This window comes from Pelophylax lessonae (assembly GCF_965119305.1).
Source record: "Pelophylax lessonae genome assembly, chromosome: 11".
Taxonomy (NCBI): domain Eukaryota; kingdom Metazoa; phylum Chordata; class Amphibia; order Anura; family Ranidae; genus Pelophylax; species Pelophylax lessonae.
In genome coordinates, this window is record NC_138778.1 from 212,706,654 (window position 1) to 212,728,677 (window position 22,024).

Consider the following 22,024-nt stretch of genomic DNA (forward strand, 5'->3'; position numbering starts at 1 on the left):
CCAGCCTGTGACTGAACCTTGAAAGGAGAAGCAGCACAGGTATGAACTCATCCCTCCATCGCTCTGCTCTCTCCTCTTATCAGCATGTTGATTGACAGAACATGAACTGATTGGCTCCTTGTGTTGCTCCTTCCTCTCATATTACAGGTCGTATTCAGGTACTGACACTGCTTACACTAAAAACTACATTTAACCACTTGCTTACTGGGCACTTACCGTATATAGTCGAGTATAAGCTGACCCGAATATAAGCTGAGGCACCTAATTTTACCACAAAAAACTGGAAAAACCTATTGACTTGAGTATAAGCCTAGTGTGGGAAATGCAGCAGCTACTGGACCCAACTGGACCACCTTGAGACCCAAAACAGGGGCTGCGGACATGGTACAGGAGATGCAGGGCTGTGAGCATGGTACAAGAGATGGCACAGGCATGGTACAGGAGATGGTTTAGGCATGGTACAGGAGATGGTTTAGGCATGGTACAGGAGATGGTTCAGGCATGGTACAGGAGATGGAACAGGAGATGACACAGGAGATGGTACAGGTATGGTACAGGAGATGGTGCAGGCATGGCACAGGATATGGTACAGGCATGGCACAGGAGATGGTACAGGCATGACACAGGAGATGGTTCAGGTATGGTACAAGAGATGGTTCAGGCATGGTACAGGAGATGGTTCAGGCATTGCACAGGAGATGGTACAGGAGATGGTACAGGCATGGTACAGGAGATGGTTTGGGCATGGTACAGGAGATGGTACAGGCATGGCACAGGAGATGGTTCAGGCATGGCACAGGAGATGGTTCAGGCATTGCACAGGAGATTGTACAGGAGATGGCACAGGAGATGGTACAGGCATGGTACAGGAGATGGTTCGGGCATGGTACAGGAGACGGTACAGGAGATGGCAGAGGAGATGGTACAGGCATGGCACAGGAGATGATTCAGGCATGGCACAGGAGATGGTTCAGGCATGGCACATGAGATGGTACAGGCATGGCACATGAGATGGTACAAGCATGGCACAGGAGATGGTACAGGCATGGCACAGGAGATGGTTCAGGCATGGCACAGGAGATGGTTCAGGCATGGTACAGGCATGGCACAGATGGTACAGAAGATGGTACAGGAGATGCAGTGCTGCGGGCATGGTACAGTAGAATGTCCTGTACCATGCCTGCAGCACTGTATCTACCATGTCTGCAGCACTGCATCTCCTGATGAGATGCAGGGGCTGAGGAGGAGTCTAACTTACCGTTCGGTGAAGCGCCTTAAATTTAAAAATGGCGCCGCCCGGCGCCAACACGTCACCGCACATGTGCCGGCTGCCCGGGAATAGCCGAACGTGTATGGGCTTTCCCGAGCGGCGGCGGCGCATGCGCACTGCCCGGAGAATAGGTAAGTGAGACCATGACTCAAGTATAAGGCGAGGGGGGCTTTTTCAGCATATAAAAACATGCTGAAAAAGTCGGCTTATACTCGAGTATATACAGTATTCCCCCTTCCTGACCAGGCCAGTTTTCAGATTTTAGCGCTGTTGCACTTTGTATGATAATTGCGCGGTCATGCAACACTGTACCCATATGGCATTTTTATCATTTTGTGGAGACAGATAGAGCTTTCTTTTGGTGGTATTTAATCACCACTGTGTTTTTTTATTTTTTGAGCTATAAACAAAAAATACGGAAAATTTTGAAAAAAAAAAATACTTTTTTTTTTTAGTTTCTGTTTTAAAATTTTGCAAATAAGTAAATTTTACTGCTTCACTGATGTGCACTGGTGGGCACTGAAGAGGAGGCACTGATGGGCACTAATGAGGCGGCACTGATAGGCAGCACTTTTGGGCACTGATAGGCGACACTGCTGGGCACTGAAATGCAGCACTGATGGGCACTAATTGGCACTGTTGGGGTTGCTGATGATGATCCGCACCCTGATTATCTGTGTGCGTATCCCCTGTCGGGATTGCTGGTTACTGGCTCTCCTCTCCTCGTGCTATGACAGCGCGTGAGGAAAGAAAAGCCGATAGCCGGCAACTCTGTTTACATTGTGATCAGCTGTGATTGGACACAGCTAATCACATAGTAAAGGGCCGCTGTAATTGGCCCCCTACCATGATCACGCAGCGAGCCAGATGCGCGCCCCAGGTGGTGTGTGAGAGGCGTGGACGCCCTCCTGGATCGAGAGAGCTGCGCTGTAGCCGTCTTTCGGCTATAGCGCGGTAAGGAAGTGGTTATAATGTAATCATGATTAGAAGATTTTATTCGTTTATATCTACCTAAAGTTCAGATTTACACATTGCTAAAAAGGTTACCCACAGCCAGGCGAACGTTGTTCTTCTCTAAATAAGGAAATAATTATGAATAGATAAATAGCACTCACAATGGCTCCCTGTGAAGAGAGAACGGCGGTCTGCTGTTGTAAACACAGCAGACCTTTGTTCTCAGCAATCAATGCAGAGCTCCTGTGTCCCTCCTATTTAGGATCACAGGTCTCTGTATTGGTTTTATAAGCCCATCCCCCTCACAGTTAGAAAACACCCCCTAGGCTCACACTTAACCCTTTGATTGCCCCTGGACTAAACCCTTCCCTGCCAGTGTCATTATTACAGTAACAGTGCATATTTTTAGCACTGATTACTGTAGTAATGTCACTGGTCCCCCCAAAAATGTCAGTCAGGGGTCCGATCTGTCCGCCACAATGTCGCAGTCCCGCAAAAAATCACAGATCGCCGCCATTACTAGTGAAAATAAATAAATAAATAAAAATGACATAAATCTCTCACCTAGTTTGTAGACATGCTAACTTTTGCGCATTGGGATTTTTTTTTTTTTTTTTTTTACCAAAAATATGTAGCAGAATACAAATTGACCTAAAATGATGAAAAAATTTGATTTAAAAAAAATTTTTTTTGGGGAATGTTATATAGCCGAAAGTGAAAAATATTGTTTTTTTTTTTTCAAAATTGTCAGTCTTGTTTTGTTTGCGCAAAAAATAAAAATCGCACAGGTGATCAAATACCACCAAAAGAAAGCTCTATTTGTGGGGGAAAAAAAGTCATCAATTTTTTTTGGGTACAGCGTCGCATGACTGTGCAATTGTCTGTTAAAATAATGCAGTGCCGAATCACAAATAATGGCCTGGCCCATTAAGGGGGAAAATCTTTCGGTCTAGAAGTGGTTAAAGAATTGGCAAAACAAGCGGATGATCTCTGTGGGGAAGCAGTGGTCTCTCTCCAGCGGTCTGATGTGCCTTACTGAGGCAATTAATAAAGCTTAAAGGAGTTGTAAAGTCTAAGGGCTCTTTCACACGGTCCGCCTCCGTAGGCTGAGCCGGCGGATGACAGCTCCGTCTCCGCTTGCAGTGCGGAGAGGGAGATGTCGCTGCTCTGTATGGGGTATCGGATAAGAGCAGACCGCCTGTCCGCTCTCATCCAATCCGATCCGATCCCTGAACGGATGGAAAAATAGGGTTTCCATCCGTCCGGATTTCACGGACAGGATCGGATGCGGATGGCAGCGGGTGTCAGCGGAGGTGTTAAAAAATGTTTTTTAACATTTTACGCCAATTTGTTTTTTTGCTACATATTTTGGTAAAAAAAAATTGTAATAAGCGTATTTTGATTGGTTTGCGCAAAAGTTATCGCGTCTACTAACTACGGGAAAGATTTATGTCATTTTTATTGTTTTTTTTTTTTTTTTAACCAGTAATGGTCGCGATCTACGATTTTTTGTGGCGGACAGATCGGACCCCTAACTGACATTTTTGACACTTTTGGGGGGACCAGTGACATTACTACAGTAATCAGTGCTAAAAATGTGCACTGTTACTGTAATAATGACACTGGCAGGGAAGGGGTTAACATTGTGGGTGATCAAGGGGTTAAATGTGTACCTAGGGGAGTGATTCTAACTGTGGGGGGGTTGGACTTGTGGAATGACCATAGAGACCTGTGATCCTATATAGAAGGATCACAGGCGCTCTGTGATCATTCCAGGGAGAAGAACGGTCAGCTGTGTTCACAACAGCCGACCGTTCTTCTCCCTCAGTGGGGATCGATCGCGGGTGTCAGACGGCAATTGGAGCCGCCTGCCCCGTGCATCGGAGTCCCCGATGATGAGTGGGAGCGCACCCCCTAGCTGCAGGCGCGCGACCAAAGTACGTCTATGTCGTTTTGCGCAGGAGGGTTGTCTGCCGCAGTAAATCAGCGGTGGGCGGTCCGGAACCGGTTAAAGGAAACCACCTGCAAGACTTTGAACACCTTCGCATTTAATGTACCTGGAATGTATTTAGCTGTTTTAAACTGAAAAGTCCAATTGGGTTTTAAGATACACAGCCAGACAAGAATGAGATGTAAATAAAATGGATAAGGGTGCCAAACATTGTTTTGCCTCCAAAGTATGCACATACCCTTAGGCCCCTTTCACACACTCCGTCCGTCGGACGGAGTCCGTTTTTCTCAGCGGGGGATCAATCCACCGATCCCCCGCTGAGCAGGAGGATGACAGCTCTGTCTCCGCGCTGTGTGCGGAGATACAGCTGTCAGTTCCCCATGCATCTCTATGGGGGAAATCGGATGGGAACGGACCGTTGGTCCGTTCTCATCCGATCCCATCCGATCCACTGGACGGATGGAAAATAGGGTTTTCAGATTTGACGGATAGGGATGCATGGGGGGACCGTTCAGATCCGCCAAAAAAACGGTCAAACAGATCTGAACGGTCCGCCTGTGTGAAAGAGCCCTTAGACACTCAGAGGTTTATCTATTTGGTGCTCATCTTTCAACCAGACATTGGACAGCCCAGCCTGGTTGTATACTATTACCTCCTCCGAAGGGCGATCTACCTAATTACCTGGGAGAGCGCTCAATTTTTTCTCCATCTGTTGCACAGCTTGTTCAAACGAGGGGCAGATCTGGATAAAAAAGAGACAAGTTAATGCCATGCAACACTTGCTTACAAAACTGACAGATGGAATGTCATTGGTTGGCCTTCCACATAAGCAAATACCTGGGAACTGATGGCGGAACGGATGGGTCCTATCATGGAATGTTTATACTTGTTAAAGAACCATCTGCATGAAAAGAAACCGTACCATGAGCCAGTAATATAACTTTATTGTATAATCATAATGGGAATGTCTTCATTTATACAGGGAATCCAGAAAGTATTCACAGCGCTTCACTTTTCCCACATTTTGTTATGTTAACTTACAGCCTTCTTCCAAAAATGGATTAAATTCATTACTTTCCTCATAATTTTACAAATAATCCCCCATAATGATGACGTAAAAGAAGTTTGTATGAAACCTTTGCAATTTTTTTTTTTAAATCAGAATAAAGTTTATTAACAACTTTTTACAGAACAATAAACAAGGCACATTCCGGAGTATTACATTATACAATACTTTTGCAGAATACAAAGTAGAATAATGTTCTTGTACAAAGACAAAGCAGGTTTATAATACCAATTAAACCTGAGATGTCATTAGTCGTTATATCTCTCAGTGTATGTATCCCTAGGTATGGTTTAGGACAGTAATGGCAAACCTTGCAGGGCCGTCTTTCCCAATGGGCATGCCCGGCAATTGCCCAGGGGCCCCACTTGCCAAGGGGCCCCACAGCCCACACACATGGTGGCAATTACTGTCAACAGGCCAGAATCCTCCAGATTACTTAGTTTACCTGGTGGTCTAGGGCCCCCCGTTGTCCGCCGGGCCCCGCCGCCCCCCCCACCCCTTGTTGTCCGCCGGTGGCTCAAGTCCACTGGTTGCTAAGGCCAGGCCGATTGGCATCTAGCAACCAGTGACGTCACGTTCTGAGAGCAGAGCAGACCCATGATGCACAGCTCCTCGTCGGCTCGTCCTCCTCTACGTGCCTAGAAGATTGGCGCCTCCACCCAACTTCTACCTTCATGTGCAGCCGTTGTGAAAGGTAAGGCAGCCAGCCCAGCTGCCAGGCTGCTTGATTTTCTTTTTTTTTTTTCACTCTCTCTCTCCATCCACACAAGAGACAACTAGTACCTGGAGGATATACCTTACTATATATTGGTCCCTGTAATATGTATATAGTAAGGTATATATCCTCCATTTAGTAGTTGTACTCTCTTGTAGTATATAGTGTTCCCTGTAATGTGTATATAGTCTATATACATATTACAGGGAACACTATATACTACAAGAGAGTACAACTACTACCTGGAGTATATATACCTTACTATATACATATTACAGGGACCAATATATACTGCAAGAGAGTACAACTAACTACCTGGAGGATATACCTTACTATATACATATTACAGGGACCAATATATACTACAAGAGAGTACAACTAACTACCTGGAGTATTTATACCTTACTATATACATATTACAGGGACCAATATATACTACAAGAGAGTACAACTAACTACCTGGAGGATATACCTTACTATATACATATTACAGGGACCAATATATACTACAAGAGAGTACAACTACTACCTGGAGGATATACCTTACTATATACATATTACAGGGACCAATATATACTACAAGAGAGTACAACTACTACCTGGAGGATATACCTTACTATATACATATTACAGGGACCAATATATACTACAATACAATACTACTTGCATTTTTATTCTCGTGGGTGATTGTGTAGGCAGGGGGCCCCAGTGCACTGCATTGCCCAGGGGCCTATAAGGCTCTTAAGATGGCACTGAAACCTTGGCACCCCAGAACTCATGCACTCTGCAGTGTAGTTGAGCATCATGGGAAATATAGTTCCAAAACATCTGGGGTGCCAAGGTTCACCATCACTGGTTTAGGAAGACATTCTCATTATATCTCTTCCCCAGTACTTTAAATTCAACTCACTCCAAGGGGACAAAGAGAGTGGTTGAGTTTCCACTTTAGGTTAATAGCCTATCAAGAATTAGGTCCAGTGGAGCCAAGCCAGGGGTTGCTAGCCAGCATCCCCAGATCTTATTGAACCGGGTCGAGTTGCCTCTATGCTGATAGATCAAGCGCTCATATCTCAAAGTTAATCCCATGTTGGCTAACCACATCTCTAAAGCTGGATAGGTTTGAGAGATCCAATGTTGCAAGATCAGCTTTTAAGCTTGTAACAGTGCTCTGGACACCGCCTCTCTGACATATATGTCCGTTATAACCTCATCCAGTATACCCAATAAGTAAGGTTTAGGGTCAAAAGAGACGGTTACTTGAAAAGTATTGTTAATGGCGTTTACTATGCCAGGCCAAAAGCGGTGCAACTTTGGGCACCACCAAAGGAGATGTGTCAGGTCCCCCTTAGCTTCCTTGCATCTCGTACACAATGGGTCTGGGCGGAGTCCAAGAGTAAACAATTTAAGTGGGGTATGATGAACCCGCAATAATATACACTGCTCAAAATTAAAGGAACACTTTGAAAACGTATCAGATCTCATGCTGGAAATCTATACAGATATGGACTGAGTAATGTGTTAGGAACAAAAGGATGTCACAGCATTTGATAGAAATGAAAACTATGAATCTACAGAGGGCTGAATTCAGAGATCCCCCGAAAATAAAAGTGAAAAAAGATGCAGCAGGCTAGTCCATTCGGCTGAAATGTCACTGCAGCAACTCAAAATGGTCCTCAGTAGTTGGTATGGCCCCCACGTGCTTGTATGCATACCAGACAACTTCGGGGCATGCTCCTAATGAGACGAAGGATGGTGTTCTGGGGTATTTCCTTCCAGATCTGGACCAGGGTATCACTGAGCTCCTGAACAGACTGAGGTGCAACCTGGCGTTGTCGGATGGACCAAAACATAATGTCCCAGAGGTGTTTTATTGCAGCCCTCGCATTTTCCACTCGCCTGCTCGCATTTTGCAAGTGGAAAATTATGTAGGGCGAGCGTGGAGCTGCTCCGGGGAAGAGAGAGAGAGGAAGAGGAAAGCTGACCGATAATGACAGAGTGCGGAGCGCGGATCATCCCACTGTAACAGCTTTAATTGTAATTGCCGGGCGCTCACCGACACACACAGTCCCGCCTCCTAGCCCGGCTTCTTTGATAGACAGAACACCTGGCCAACCAGGACGTGTGACGTCTATCAAAGGAGCCGGGCTAGGAGGCGAGACTGTGTGTGTTGGCAGACCTGCCAATTCTGATTTTGGCAAATGCCAATTGAGCTCCACATTGCTGGGCACTGAACACAGGGCCCACTAGAGGATGTCAGGCCCTCAGGCCACCTTCATGAAGTCTGTTTCTGATTGTTTGGTCAGAGGCATTCACACCAATGGCCTGCTGGAGGTAATTTTGTAGGGCTCTGACAGTGATTATCCTGTTCCTCTGTGCACAAAGGAGCAGATACCGGTCCTGCTGATGGGTTAAGGACCTTCTACGGCCCTGTCCAGCTCTCTTAGGCCTCTTTCACACGGAGCGGAACGTATTTTGATCCGCTCCAGCACTTTTTTTTTTTTTTTTTTATGGACACGGATGACACTTGTGTCAACCTCTATAGGGTCCAGGTATTGCCTCATGTTACCAGTAGTGACACTGACCCTAGCCAAATGCAAAAATAGTGAGAAAAAAAAACAGAAAAGATAAGTAGGGAAAAAAAATTCCAGTGGCCTCCACCTGTAAAACCATTCCTGTTTTGGAGGCTGTCTCATTGTTGCCTATCTAGTGCACCTATTGTTAATTTTATTAACACCAAAGCAGCTGGAACTGATTAACAACCCCCTCTGCTACTTAACCAACAAGATTAATATTCCAGGAGTTTAATTGATCTGATGCTATACTCTGAGTAAAAAGTGTTCCTTTAATTTTTTTGAGCAGTGTATATTGTTTGGACAGTCTTTGGGTTACATTTAAAGACCAGCCGTGGACAGATTCCAGGGCCTCTGACCACTAATACCCATCTATTTCACCCACATCCTCCACCCATTTTTCCATAGCCGTGTTGGGAAAATTCTCCAGGTACTCTGGCAGCAGCATTGCATAGCACCTGGAGATGAACCCTTTAGTGGATGTGGATTGCTGCATCATATTGAAAAGAGGAGTGGGAGATAACACCACCTGCTCTAAGGATAATTGCGCTTTAATGGTGTGCTGCAATTGAAAGTAGGGGAAGTACATTGTGTTTGAGAATCCATATCTGGCTTGCATCTGGGCAAATGGGAGAAAGCTGCCATTGCTTAAAATGTGACGGAGGTGAGTAACACCATATGTTAGCCACCGGGCTGCACACTGCAGCTTTGCCAGGTCCGGGTAAGTATTGTTATTCCAGATGGGGCTGTAACTAGTAAATCCTGGCACTCTTAGCAGTTGATTTGCTTTGAACCAAATCGTATGTAGTAGCCTATACGTGGGGTACCTTTTGTTGGACTTTAAGAGGAGCTGGGCCTCAAGGACTTCCGGGAGAGTCTGAGCTTCTACACAGTGTAACGCCACAGCTAATGTGGAATCAGTGTGTGTTTCCCCTTCCCTCGGCAAATACATCATTCATGCCGTTTAGCAGCTGCTGCAGCTGGGTTACCGGATAGTACAGCCAGGGGTTCGGGAAAGCTGGGCCCCCAGTATCCTTAGACCTCTGGAATTACTCCAGCAGGATCTGATTGTAACGGAACCTCAACTCACACTGTACTTGTGGTCTTCCATCAGTATAAGGCTTCCTACAGTCTTGAACATATATACGAGATTTTCACAGCCGCCCTACATACAAAGCTAGCCGACAACTTAGCTTGTACTGGAATCTTCGTTTATTGAACAGTCACACAGAATTTATATACAGCATGGACATCCCCCTCCTGATTAGATTACCCCATACAGGTCAGGGGTTGCCTGATTACATTATCATATGCAGATGAAATTGTATACAGAAATAGAAATAACATATCTAAAGAACAACCAACACAAACAGTATACTATTTCCACTCAGCAACTAACAGACGACAGTGATTCAATCAACCTGAGCCAATTAACTAGCAGACTTTCTGTCCTCAAGCTCCTGCAATACAATACACATTATCTTAGGTGTAAACACTGAGAACCCACCGTAAACAATAGGTGAGCAAATCAGCATAATTTACAATGCGTGGAAGACAGGTGGTTGAGCTGATGATATTTGCATCTGCTAGGAGTCTGACTGTGTGAAGCCTAATTTGCAATAGGCAGCTAGGCCTAGAGTCCCAGAGTCTTTAAATATTCTTTGAGATATATTGTTGACAAATAATACTGTCCCATTTAAGTAATCCAATTCTGGTCCATTAAGTATCTGTCTTTCAATCCCAGTGACAGTGAGTACCGTCACACCGATTTCCATAGTAGCGAGCGAAATATGGAATTTACCACTCTAAAAATTTTAAGGGGTATAAGCACAGGTGTATTGTGGAGGAAAAAGAGCAGCTGGGGCATTAAGATAATTTTTGCTAAATTAGCTCTACCCACCACTGACAGCAATAGTTTAGACCACACCTTATCCCTAAACCGTGACAGCAGAGGAAATATGTTCAAACGGCTGAAAGAGTGTATCAACGTGCCTTACAAAAATTATATTTCATATTACATTTTGTTGGGGCTCATTCTACGATTGAATGTGGCCCCTGCAATTACAGATTTAACAAGCCAGACTAGCCAGCTGTATTTTGCATTTAGACGACATGTTAAACCACCCCTCCATTCATTCATTTGAACACTTGACAGTTGGATATTTAGCATTTAGATTACAAGACACTTTGCATAAGAGATTACTGACAAACCCATAAACAATTGACAATTGCTTACATTAACACATGACAACTAAATGCAGACGGGGCGACTCTGTCACAGGACACAAATTCATATTCGGGAACGCCTTAGATTGACACAGATGCATGGCGAAAGCAAAGGCCCTTTCATGTATTGTTCTGTCTGATATGTAATTTGACTGATGAATTGTAAACCGGTTTGGGCAGTCTTTCTCAAAACATGCCTTAAATATGAGCTTCACGTGCAATAAAATTAGTTGTGACTGCACGAAGTTTGAGTGCTGTGTGTCGTCATAACTCCCAGCTGGATGGAGGGGAAATTCATTATCTATTGGGGGGTTAGCAACTGAAGGGCTGTAATATCATCGTGATTGCCTCCTGACGAGTATTGAGCTAACAGTTTTGGTGTCAGAAGTGGGATCTGACAAAAACACAGTATGGGGTAAGTAATTATATTTTTATTATTATTATTACTACCTTATACTGTCAGAGCAGATAAACGGTACCCAGTTAACCGCTAATTTTAGCACCTCCCAGGAATCTGAAATTCCCAAAGATGGGGTCTGGTACTCCAGCGCCTGAAGCGCCAAAGATAATATGGGGTCTGGGACCCGGTTACAAAGCAGTACTGTGTGTGATAGTGAATTCTCCCTCCAAAACGTGTATATATTTGTATAGACACTTAAGTGTATTTAGTCGTTATATAAGATTGCATGCCATTGTATAGATGTATGTGGAGATTGTATGGGATATTAAGCTGAGCCTGAAGGTATACACTTGGCCACCAAGGATAGTTAACATAGATGAGTTGGATGTGTATAAATCTGATTATTTAGACGCAGGAAACCACATAAGTTGGAAAACTAGGTTTTTCCAATAAAGTATAAATACTGACCTCACTACCCCTATATAGATATATAAACCTTCAAACTCAGCTGATCTCACTTTGTATTCTGAGCTTAAGATAATGGGAAATTTTCAAGGTAAGGAGAATTCCAAGAAAATGATGAAATTTACGTTTAGGAAGATTGTATGAAAATTGTATCGTGTATGGGCAACCTTAGATCCATGAATCGTTATGTTGTGTTCGTTTTAACACTGTTCCTATAGGTGCTGTATCAGCAAAGCATTTCATAACATTGAATGAATGTTGGTTGCATAATAATTTGTTTTGTGTTTATGTTTTAAAGTGATGTTATTTTGCCACGGAAAAGGTAACAAATCCGTACTACACTTGTCATGGCAGCTTTTAGAAGCAAGGAAATATATATTTGGTGTGTAAAGTGTGACCTTAAGGACTAAAATTGTATCTCTATCCTTAAAAAAATCGTAAGCAATTTTGAACTTTCATCATTAAGGTTTTGTGTCACCAACTTTTCTTTCTTTATCACTGGCTTTTTAAAAAAAAATATATATATATTTTCTAGTGCCTTTTTAGCAAACAAACCCCCCCCCCCCCCTCTTTCTGTCTGTGACACAGGTAACTACAAAGGGACTGTAAATAGTTGTATTGTCATACAAATTAACGATCAGTTTTGCCTTGTAGAGAAAACCAGTTTTTGAGGAATGTTCCGAATTGCTGAAGAATGGGTGACGTATGGGTTCTTGTATTCAAATGAGAAATTACTAATGTTTTGAGCTGCTCATTTTTTTTCAACCATGGTGAACAATAATAATTTTTTTCTTTAAGTTTATGGTATACCATAATAATATAAAAAAATATAGAAATCCACGTGGTAATAATTACTTTGACGTCAACAAATTTTGGTATTAGAGAAGTGCACTGTTAGGAAGGGAAATGTTTGATATGCTTACTGTATGTTAAATTCCTCTAACCGTTGGTTTATTTCTAGGAGGAAAAGTAAAATGTTTTGTTACTAAAATTTTCTTGATGCTCATTTCTCAGATAAATTTAATTTGAGACCTTCAGAACGGAGGACAACCCAACCTTAATCACAGCCTTCAGCGACAACTCAACCCTATGGGAGTATTGTTTCCAAATTGTTTTTTTTCTGATTGATTAGACTGTTTTTATGGGTGTTAGAAAGCTTTTATTTATTGGGTGTCAGATATTTGATGTGTTCTAATTTGACATATATGAGCTGTGGCATAAATGAGGTGCTATGCTTTAGATAATTAAGCATCTCTGGTCTTTTTTTTTAGAGTTTTCTTTTGGTATATTGGTACATACTTTTGTATTCTGGTGCTAAACACTAATTTTTGCACCCATGATCTAATTTATGCACTTATGCTTTTACTACCTTTTCTCTTGACAAGATTATTGGTATGGGATAAGGTGCTCAGGCAGATAATGTAGTACTATTCTTATATTATAATCTTGGATACAAATGAAATTTTACAGATTTGTGTGCATATACCATATGTAACTCTGGAAACTAGTGAGCTGATTGTCATTTATATGTCACAGCACGTTATCAGATGTGCAGTATGTGAAATCTGTATTGTTAAATAATAAAATAGAAAGCTGTCATTTAAAAGAAAAAAAAAATAGGATGGAAGTGGTTGGCTTGTTGATAGTATGCTAAGAATTAAAATGAATTTATGCCAACGTTACTACCTTGAGATGTTACTACTTTGATAAAATTTTAAAGGTAACCTCCTGCGGTGAATTCAATTAGTTGATCTCTTTTCATCCTAAAAAGTGACTCACTGCCCAGGTTTTGCATATGAATGGTCCTTGAAGTCAGATTTTGTGTCTCCAAGGCTATTTGGGTTTCAATTTCCTGTTCAGGTGTCACCAAGCAATTGTGCAAACCCGTATAGATTTATGTCTGCATGAGTACTGACTTCTAGCTGTTTTGTGTGTCTCTATGTGTCCATGTACACAAGACAGCTTGAATTTCACTCCCTGTTGTTCAGTGATCACAGCATCTTAGCCATGCAAGGGATTCTCAGTTCTAGGTAGCTGCCTGCTTGGGTGAGTCAGAGGACTGCAATTTAACCCATCTCCACCTTTGGAGGAATACAAGGCAGTTCAACCCCTCCAAGGGCCCTCACCATTGTTGCATGTGTAGACATGCTGTGTTCTCCCAAAACAGTGCCATTAAGTATCCTTCCTGTTACCTGCCTTCCTGTAGGCCCTAAACCTCAGTGCTGCGAGTAGTTTCACTAGCATTTATTTTTGCTGCCTGTCTATAGGCCAGAAGCCCAGTGGCGCAAAATACTCCTGCCATTCTTGTAAAACTTGTATTTTTGTCTCTGTACTTACCTGCTATTCTTGCTAAAGTCAAAATGACTTCAGACCCGTCTCAACCCCATGAGTCCATTTATTCTCATATCTAGAGATTTTGCAAGAGGAAAATGTGGCAGAATTAATTAATTGAAAAATTAAACAGTGATTATGGTGATATCTCGCTCTCGTTTCCTTTGCCAACAGGTGCACCAACCCACCCATTCAAGCCTGGAGACAGAATCCTGGTGAAGGCCCCTCCAAAAGCTGACGTCGCTAGACCGATCCTACGGACCCCCTGCAATAATTCAAGCAGTGACCAGAACAGCGGTACTGACAGACGACTCCCCGGTTTGGATCCACGCATCGCGACAGACGGAAGCCCCACCCCTGGACCCCACGACAACTTACCTGGAGATTGTGACGAGCACCAGCCGAATCATTGGAGATTGTGACGACGAGCACCAGACGAATTCCAGCTGGATTTAGACAGACGCATTGGTACAATGCCAGCGGACACCTCTACTCCTGGAAGACGTCGCATTCGTGCGACAGTGGTGCGCTTTGTAGCAAGCTGAGCACTAGTAGCCACTGTCTGGTTACTTGCAACATGTGCTCACCCCCCCGAGAACCTCTCCTCATTTTGCCCTTGCTCACCCCAGGAAAAGAGAGAGACACGAGACATTCATGTCTCCACTTTACAGTCAAAGTCAAGCCGATTGGACACAAAGGACATTGTTTTTTCATTATAGCCGCCAGGGACTTGGTCTGACCGCTCTGAAACGAGGGTTGAAAGGGAATTTTTTTCCTCTCATTAGACGGGAGGTTTATTTTTTGCCCTTTCCTGGAAAAGGCCTTAGGACATGTTGAAAAATCACATGCCATCGTCAACAGGTGGTATGTGCTGCCATGGTCTATTTTGTAGTGACTGTATTGCCATAATAATGGAGTTGGATTTTTCAGGCCATGGATTCTTGCAAGCTATGGCCCTCCCCATTGAACATGTCTGTTTTGATTTGATAGAATTCTAAGAAGTTATATCCCTATGTACACACAACCAAGTCACCAGCCTACATACACCTTGGAATATAATGTCACCTGTTTTGTGCTATTCAAAGACTCTAAGTGATCCCACCGTTATGAATAAGCTGGGATCAAAGGTTGGGTTGAAAGAGTGTATCAACGTGCCTTACAAAAATTATATTTCATATTACATTTTGTTGGGGCTCATTCTACGATTGAATGTGGCCCCTGCAATTACAGATTTAACAAGCCAGACTAGCCAGCTGTATTTTGCATTTAGACGACATGTTAAACCACCCCTCCATTCATTCATTTGAACACTTGACAGTTGGATATTTAGCATTTAGATTACAAGACACTTTGCATAAGAGATTACTGACAAACCCATAAACAATTGACAATTGCTTACATTAACACATGACAACTAAATGCAGACGGGGCGACTCTGTCACAGGACACAAATTCATATTCGGGAACGCCTTAGATTGACACAGATGCATGGCGAAAGCAAAGGCCCTTTCATGTATTGTTCTGTCTGATATGTAATTTGACTGATGAATTGTAAACCGGTTTGGGCAGTCTTTCTCAAAACATGCCTTAAATATGAGCTTCACGTGCAATAAAATTAGTTGTGACTGCACGAAGTTTGAGTGCTGTGTGTCGTCATAACTCCCAGCTGGATGAAGGGGAAATTCATTATCTATTGGGGGGTTAGCAACTGAAGGGCTGTAATATCATCGTGATTGCCTCCTGACGAGTATTGAGCTAACAACGGCAATAGTCCACAATCTCAGCCAGAGACTGTGATTCCCAAATATCTGAACTGCCCCACTATAGGCACTGGGCACAAAGAAGATAACTGGAGGTCAAAAGCTCCACCCAGTGACAACAGGGCTGACTTGGTCCAGTTAATAGTCAAGCCTGAATAAATGCCAAACTCAGTGACTATGTCCATTGCAGCTTACAAAGAGGGGCCTGTGTTTCCCATCAAAAGCAGCATGTCGTCTGAATACAACGTGATCTTTTCATGGAGTGCACTATATTTAAAGCCCTCAACCAGAGAGCTGGTCCTAATTTTAGCCGCCAGGGGTTCTTTTTCAAGGGCAAATAGGAGTCGGGAGAGAGGGCACCCCTGCCTAGTACCCCTACCCAGTGAAAATACCTGTGAGGCCCTGTCACCCTCCTGGATAGAAGCCTGGGGATTATGATACAATAAATGGACCCATGCAATAAATTGTTCTCCGAAGCACTCTCGCCCCTCCGTTATCAGCTGGTGTTTGCATATTTATATAGAGTTGTCTGAGGTTGAAAGCAGTGGATTTGTTAGGCATGAAGCCAGGTTGGTCTGCATGAACGATATCAGCAATTACTTTGTTAAGCCTCTGAGCGAGTACTTTAGCCAAAATTTTTATGTCAGCTTGTAACAAGGAAATAGGTCTATAGGAATTAGGCTCTGTAGCTGGCTTATCAGGTTTCAAAAGCAAAATAGAACTAGCCCTGTTCATGGAAGGCGGTAACCGTCCATGCTCATGGGCCTCATTGAAAACTTTCAACAGCCTAAGTAAAAGGATATCAGTGTGTTGTTGGAATACCTCCATTGACAGCCCATCATCCCCAGGTGGGATGGTGTTGGGAAAAGAGCTGGTGGCCTCCTGGATCTCCTCTAATGTAAGAGGCGCATCCAGACTTGCCCTATGACTGCATCTGACAGGGTGGGTATATTTATAGACTGTAAATAACTTAATAGGGCGGCCTCTGGGGTATAAGAGACCTTAGAGGCATAGAGATCCAAGTAGAATTTTACTACTTCTGCCATAACCGTTTCCGGGGAATTGGCATAGTCCCCTGTAGGAAGCTTTAGTGCACCAATCACCGGAGCCGCTGGACATACATTAATTTTTTTTGCAAGCAGACAACCAGTCTGTTCCCCCTTTTCATAAAAGGTTACCTTGGAAAGAAAATCCATTTTTTTCGGCTTTGGAGTTAATCAGTTGTGTCAGGGCATGCTGTGCAGCGAGCCAAGCTGACTGGGCCTCATCTGTGGGTTGTGAAATATACACACTCTCCCTTTCCTGGACATGCTGAGTGAGAAGCTTTTCATGTTTTTTAGATTCTCTCTTTATACTAATAACTGCGGATATGAAGACACCACGTATATAGCATTTAAAAGTATCCCACTTCAGCAGGTTATCAGTATGGAGCGCTTTATCCTCAAAGAAACTAACCATGTTTTCTCCAATCCCAGCGCTCTCAGGTGTCAGTTTCAGCCAAAAAACGTTTAGACGCCACGGAGCTCTAGGAAGGGTCAGGATGGGTCTAGCTGTAATACAGCATATCAAAGGTGAGTGTTCAAACACCCCTCTAGGGGCATACAGTATTTTGTATTTCAATATTTTTATTGAAGTTTCCTTTCATAACATAGCATACATGTAGGCAATATGAACCAAACAGAGAAAGGCATAAGAACCATAACATCATTAAAACCGATTACCTTCAAGAACATTGAAGGGGCATACAAAAGTGGGGCAGGATGTAACCATAGATAAAATCAATGAACATCACAAAGTAGACCCTCTTGAAATCCCATCCCACTTGTCGCAGGGCTCTGCCATATGCGGGGTCCATAAGGGTAATAGGATCCCCAAAGAGTCACAAAGGGACGGGTGTGAATAGCCATCCCAAAGAAAAAGAAGAGGAGAGAAGAGAGGAAGGGAGAAATAGCACATAGAGGGAAACGACAAGGAAAGAAGAAAGAAGAGAAAAAAGAGAAGCACCTCAGGACCGCTAAAGACAAGCTCTTGGTACCGAACATGTAATAGCTCCGATACAGGTTTTGCTGAGTAACCCATACATTTCACTACCATCTACAACTGTCTACAGTGATCTACAACTGCCCTGCTCGGGGTCTCCCTCCAAGTATCTAAGCCACAGGTTCCAGACCTTTTCAAAGAGTTGCACCTTATCATTGAGTATGGCCGATAGGCGCTCATTGACCATTAACCAAGACAATTTCGCTTTTAATAATTCTAAGGGTATAGTGGCCGACTTCCATGACCGCGCAATCATTACCCTGGCCGCCACAAATATAAATCTGATTAGTAATTTGGCCCCCTTAGGGGTATTCCCCGCCAGATCTCCTAATAACGCATGTCTCAGGGATTTCGGGAAGTTCACCTGGGTCAAGGAATAAATGAAATTGTACACCCGTATCTAATACCGTTTTCCCTTAAGGACACTGCCACCACACATGGAATGTGGTGCCCAGTTGGCCACTGCCCCTGAAACATAGCGGAGAAGCCCCCGGGACATAAGCTGCCAGTCTAGTGGGGACCATATACCACCTCAGGAGAACCTGGGGCATACAGTATTTTAGAAACCAGCCCAATCGATCACGCTAACCCGAGACAAAGATCTATATGGGACATTGACCCATATGTCTTAGAATAACAGGACAATTGGACAGTTACAGGGTACTTTTCTCTTCATACATCCACCCATTTTACCTCTTCCATAAATCGTAGCAGTGGGCTGCTCGGTTGTGAGGAACCTACATTTTGGGGGGGGGGGGGGCAGTCTGTCTAGGGGAGAATTTATGACATTATACAAATCACTTAGGACAAAGATCAGAATATCAGGCTTATCTAAAGTGAAGACCAGCAGGTCTCGCAGCACTGTAATGGAAAAGGGTAGAGGTATGTATACCACAGCTATGATACATATTAAAGAGAACAATTTACAATATAAAAATATGTTTCGCCCCTCCAATTTAGATATTGTAGCTAGTTCATTAAAATCCAGAGATTTGTGTACAAGGACACACACCCCTCTGGAGTATGAAGTATGCGTGCCATGATATATCTTTTGTGCCCAGGAGTACTTATACAGCCAAGAGTCATTGGTGTGAAATGGGTCTCTTGGAGGCCTATTATTGCAGGATGGAGCTTACGGAGGGCCCTACACACCATCACCCTCTTTAAAGGACCATGTAGTCCCCTAACATTCCAGGTAACCAGAGGTATGTCCGCATGTGACTAATGATAAGATCTTATGAAATGTGGCAAGTGAGATGCATCTGCATCTCATACTACTAAAGTACCTGCTTAGGCCTAGTAAGTGTTGTTAATTAACAAGATTGCTCCAGAAGTGCAGAAAACAAAGTCTCATGAAAAATACCAATGATTACCTCAGGAAACACCCGGCTGAGAGGGTTGAGAGACCGTTCTTCCCGGCTATGGGTATCAATCAAACAAAACCATAACTTGTAGTGGTGCCTTTCAGGCAAAGCTTTCCAACAGATAACACCTATCAGGTGCTTTCACATTTGGTGATGAGGCATGTGGTAAAGAGCTTTTCATGATCCCTTACGAGGGGCTGCCTCCATTTGAGCTTATCAGTAAACATAGCAACAATTTAGTGACTCTGGTAAAAATAAGTGCAGCGCCCTTCAGAACCACCGAATCAAAGGTATGTGCCCGTTTGTAGAGGAAGAACAAGGAAACAGTCTCAGGTTTCAGCGTTTTCTCAGGTCCTGGCACAAACAGAGGGCTCATTGACATCCAGCCAGTCCGCAGCTTCCCTGGCTGGGTTGAAAAAGTGCGCCGTATCTCTAGCTGTAATCCGCAGCCGTGCAGCGTAGAGCATTGCATATGGCAAATAAGGGCATTGGAGACGTTGCTTGACATCCCAAAATTTGTCCCGCTTCTTCTGCGCCTTAGCTGAGAAATCGGGATAAAATGAGACTCTGGTGCCATTGTAGTGTATTGTGGATTTCTCCATTGCTAGCCTTAAGATTTTCTCTCTGTCACAGTAGTGTAGTATCCACGCCAGGACTGGCCCAGGTGCGTTGCCTGGGAGAGCCCTAGCAGAAAGACGATGCGCCCTTTCAACAGCGAACAGTGGGGTAAGGGCTTCTTTCCCAAAAAGATCCAGTAGCCATTTCTCGATTAATTCTGTGGGGTCATGACCCTCTACCTTTTCTGACAGCCCCACTATGTGAACATTGTTTCGTCTAAGACGATTTTCAATATAATCGTTTTGTCACTTTTGGCAGTGGCTATGGGAGCGGCTGTGTCTCTGTAGAACTCTGAGACAGGATTGTATTGTGGCACAGATCTAGGGAAGGGTACAGAAAAATTTCGGCAGCATTGGAGGTCCCAATGAGCACAGTGGTCTCCATCATCTGTAAATGGAAGAAGTTTGGAACCACCAAGACTTTTCCTAAAGTGCCCGGCCCGCCAAACTGAGCAATAGGGGGAGAAGGACCTTAGTCATGGAGGTGACCAAGAACCCAATTGTCACTCTGCCAGAGCTTCAGTGCTGGATAGAGGAGAACATTTCAGAAAAACAACCATCTCTGCAGCACTTCACCAATCAGGTCTGTATGGTCGAGTGGCCGGACAGAAGCCCCTCCTCAGTAAATGGCACATGACATCCCACCTGGAGTTTGCCAAAAGGCACCTGAAGGACTCTCAGACCATGAGAAACAAAATTCTCTGGTCTGATGAAACAAAGATTGAACTATTTGGCCTGAATGGCAAGTGTCCTGTTTGGAGGAAACCAGGCACCACTCATCACCTGGCCAATACCATCCCTGCAGTGAAGCATGGGGGTGGCAGCATCATGCTGTGGGGATGTTTTTTAGCAGCAGGAACTGGGAGACTAGTCAGGATTGAGGGAAAGATGAATACAGCAATGTACAGAGACATCCTTGATGAAAACCTGCTCCAGAGCCCTCTGGACCTCAGACTGGGGCGAAGGTTCATCTTCCAACAGGACAACGACCCTAAACACACAGCCAAGATAACAACATAGTAGTGGCTACGGGACAACTCTGTGAATGTCCTTGAGTGGCCCAACCAAAGGCCAGACTTGAACCCGATTGAACATCTCTGGAGAGATCTGACAATGGCTGTGCACCGATGCATCCTATCCCATCCAACCTGATGGAGCTTGAGAGGTCCTGCAAAAAATGGGAGAAACTGCCCAAAAATAGGTGTGCCAAGCTTGTAGCATCATACTCAAAAAGACTTGAGGCTGTAATTGGTGCCAAAGGCGCTTCAACAAAGTATTGAGCAAAGGATGTAAATACTTATTTACATGGGATTTTTTAGTTTTTTTTATTTTAAAAAATTTGCAAAGATTTCAAACAAACTTCTTTCACGTTGTCATTATGGAGTATTGTTTGTAGAACTTTGAGGAAAATTATTTAATTTCATCAATTTTGGAATAAGGCTGTACCATAACAAAATGTGGAAAAAGTAAAATGCTGTGAATACTTTCTGGATGCAATGTAAAGGAAACATCAAAAGAAAATTTTGTAGGCCTCTATCACTGTCCTTCTGCTAGAAACTACTTGTTGTCTGGCTATCTTCCTAAACCTATGTGCTTCTTAGTCACTGACACCCTCTTTAGTTAAGCTATATAAACTATATAAAGCCAACATTTTTTTTTAATTCTGGATAAAGTAGGTAATGGTTAAGACCCCTGTTGTAAACTTTTAATTTTATACAAACTTTAAAAAGGAACTGAACTCTAGAGGTTGTGCCAAAAATTGTCAGGCAAAGACTATCCACTAGTTTTGTCTGTGGTATCCCTGCAACTGATCTTTTCCCCATTACTGACTTACCATGCCTTGTTCTACAGGGTCTCAGCCATCTTGGTAGAGGCAGGGCTTTGCCTCCTCATATTAGAGCCTCCAGCAAAGAGAACAGGGAGAAGCACAGTAGTAACATCACCGCATCTCACTCCAAATCTGGTGAGACAGCAGTGCCATAGATCTCACACTGGTGATATACAGCTATGAGACTGTAGGCACAGAAGTGCCTGGGCACCCTTACATACCAGGAATATAATAATAATATTTTTTCCAGGGGGACTAACAGACAAAAATATACTGTTCAGGCACAATAAATATTTCTGAATGTTCCCTATAGCATAGCAAATGTTATCTTTTTTTAAATCAAGTCTACTTCCACTTTCCTTCATAGGTTGACCAAAGTGCCTAGGCACCTTCACATACCAGGAAGAGCACTGCTATTTTTTCCAGGGGGACTCCAGACAAAAAGATCCTGTTCAGGCTCAATTAAT

At 43.5% G+C, this 22,024-nt stretch overlaps 1 protein-coding gene across 1 annotated transcript in view; it reads right to left on the minus strand.

Annotated features, from left to right (window-relative positions):
* LOC309567495 (bactericidal permeability-increasing protein-like) overlaps window positions 1-22,024 on the minus strand; it is a gene marked incomplete at its 3' end in the record, with an annotated part of 130,849 nt that overhangs the window by 56,014 nt on the left and 52,811 nt on the right. Inside the window, exons 6-7 of the mRNA XM_082272882.1 lie at window positions 5,013-5,076; window positions 4,857-4,917 (exon numbers count right to left, since the gene is read on the minus strand). Coding sequence (XP_082129008.1) covers window positions 4,857-4,917; window positions 5,013-5,076 — 125 coding nt within the window. The remainder of the gene's footprint in view (window positions 1-4,856; window positions 4,918-5,012; window positions 5,077-22,024) is intronic.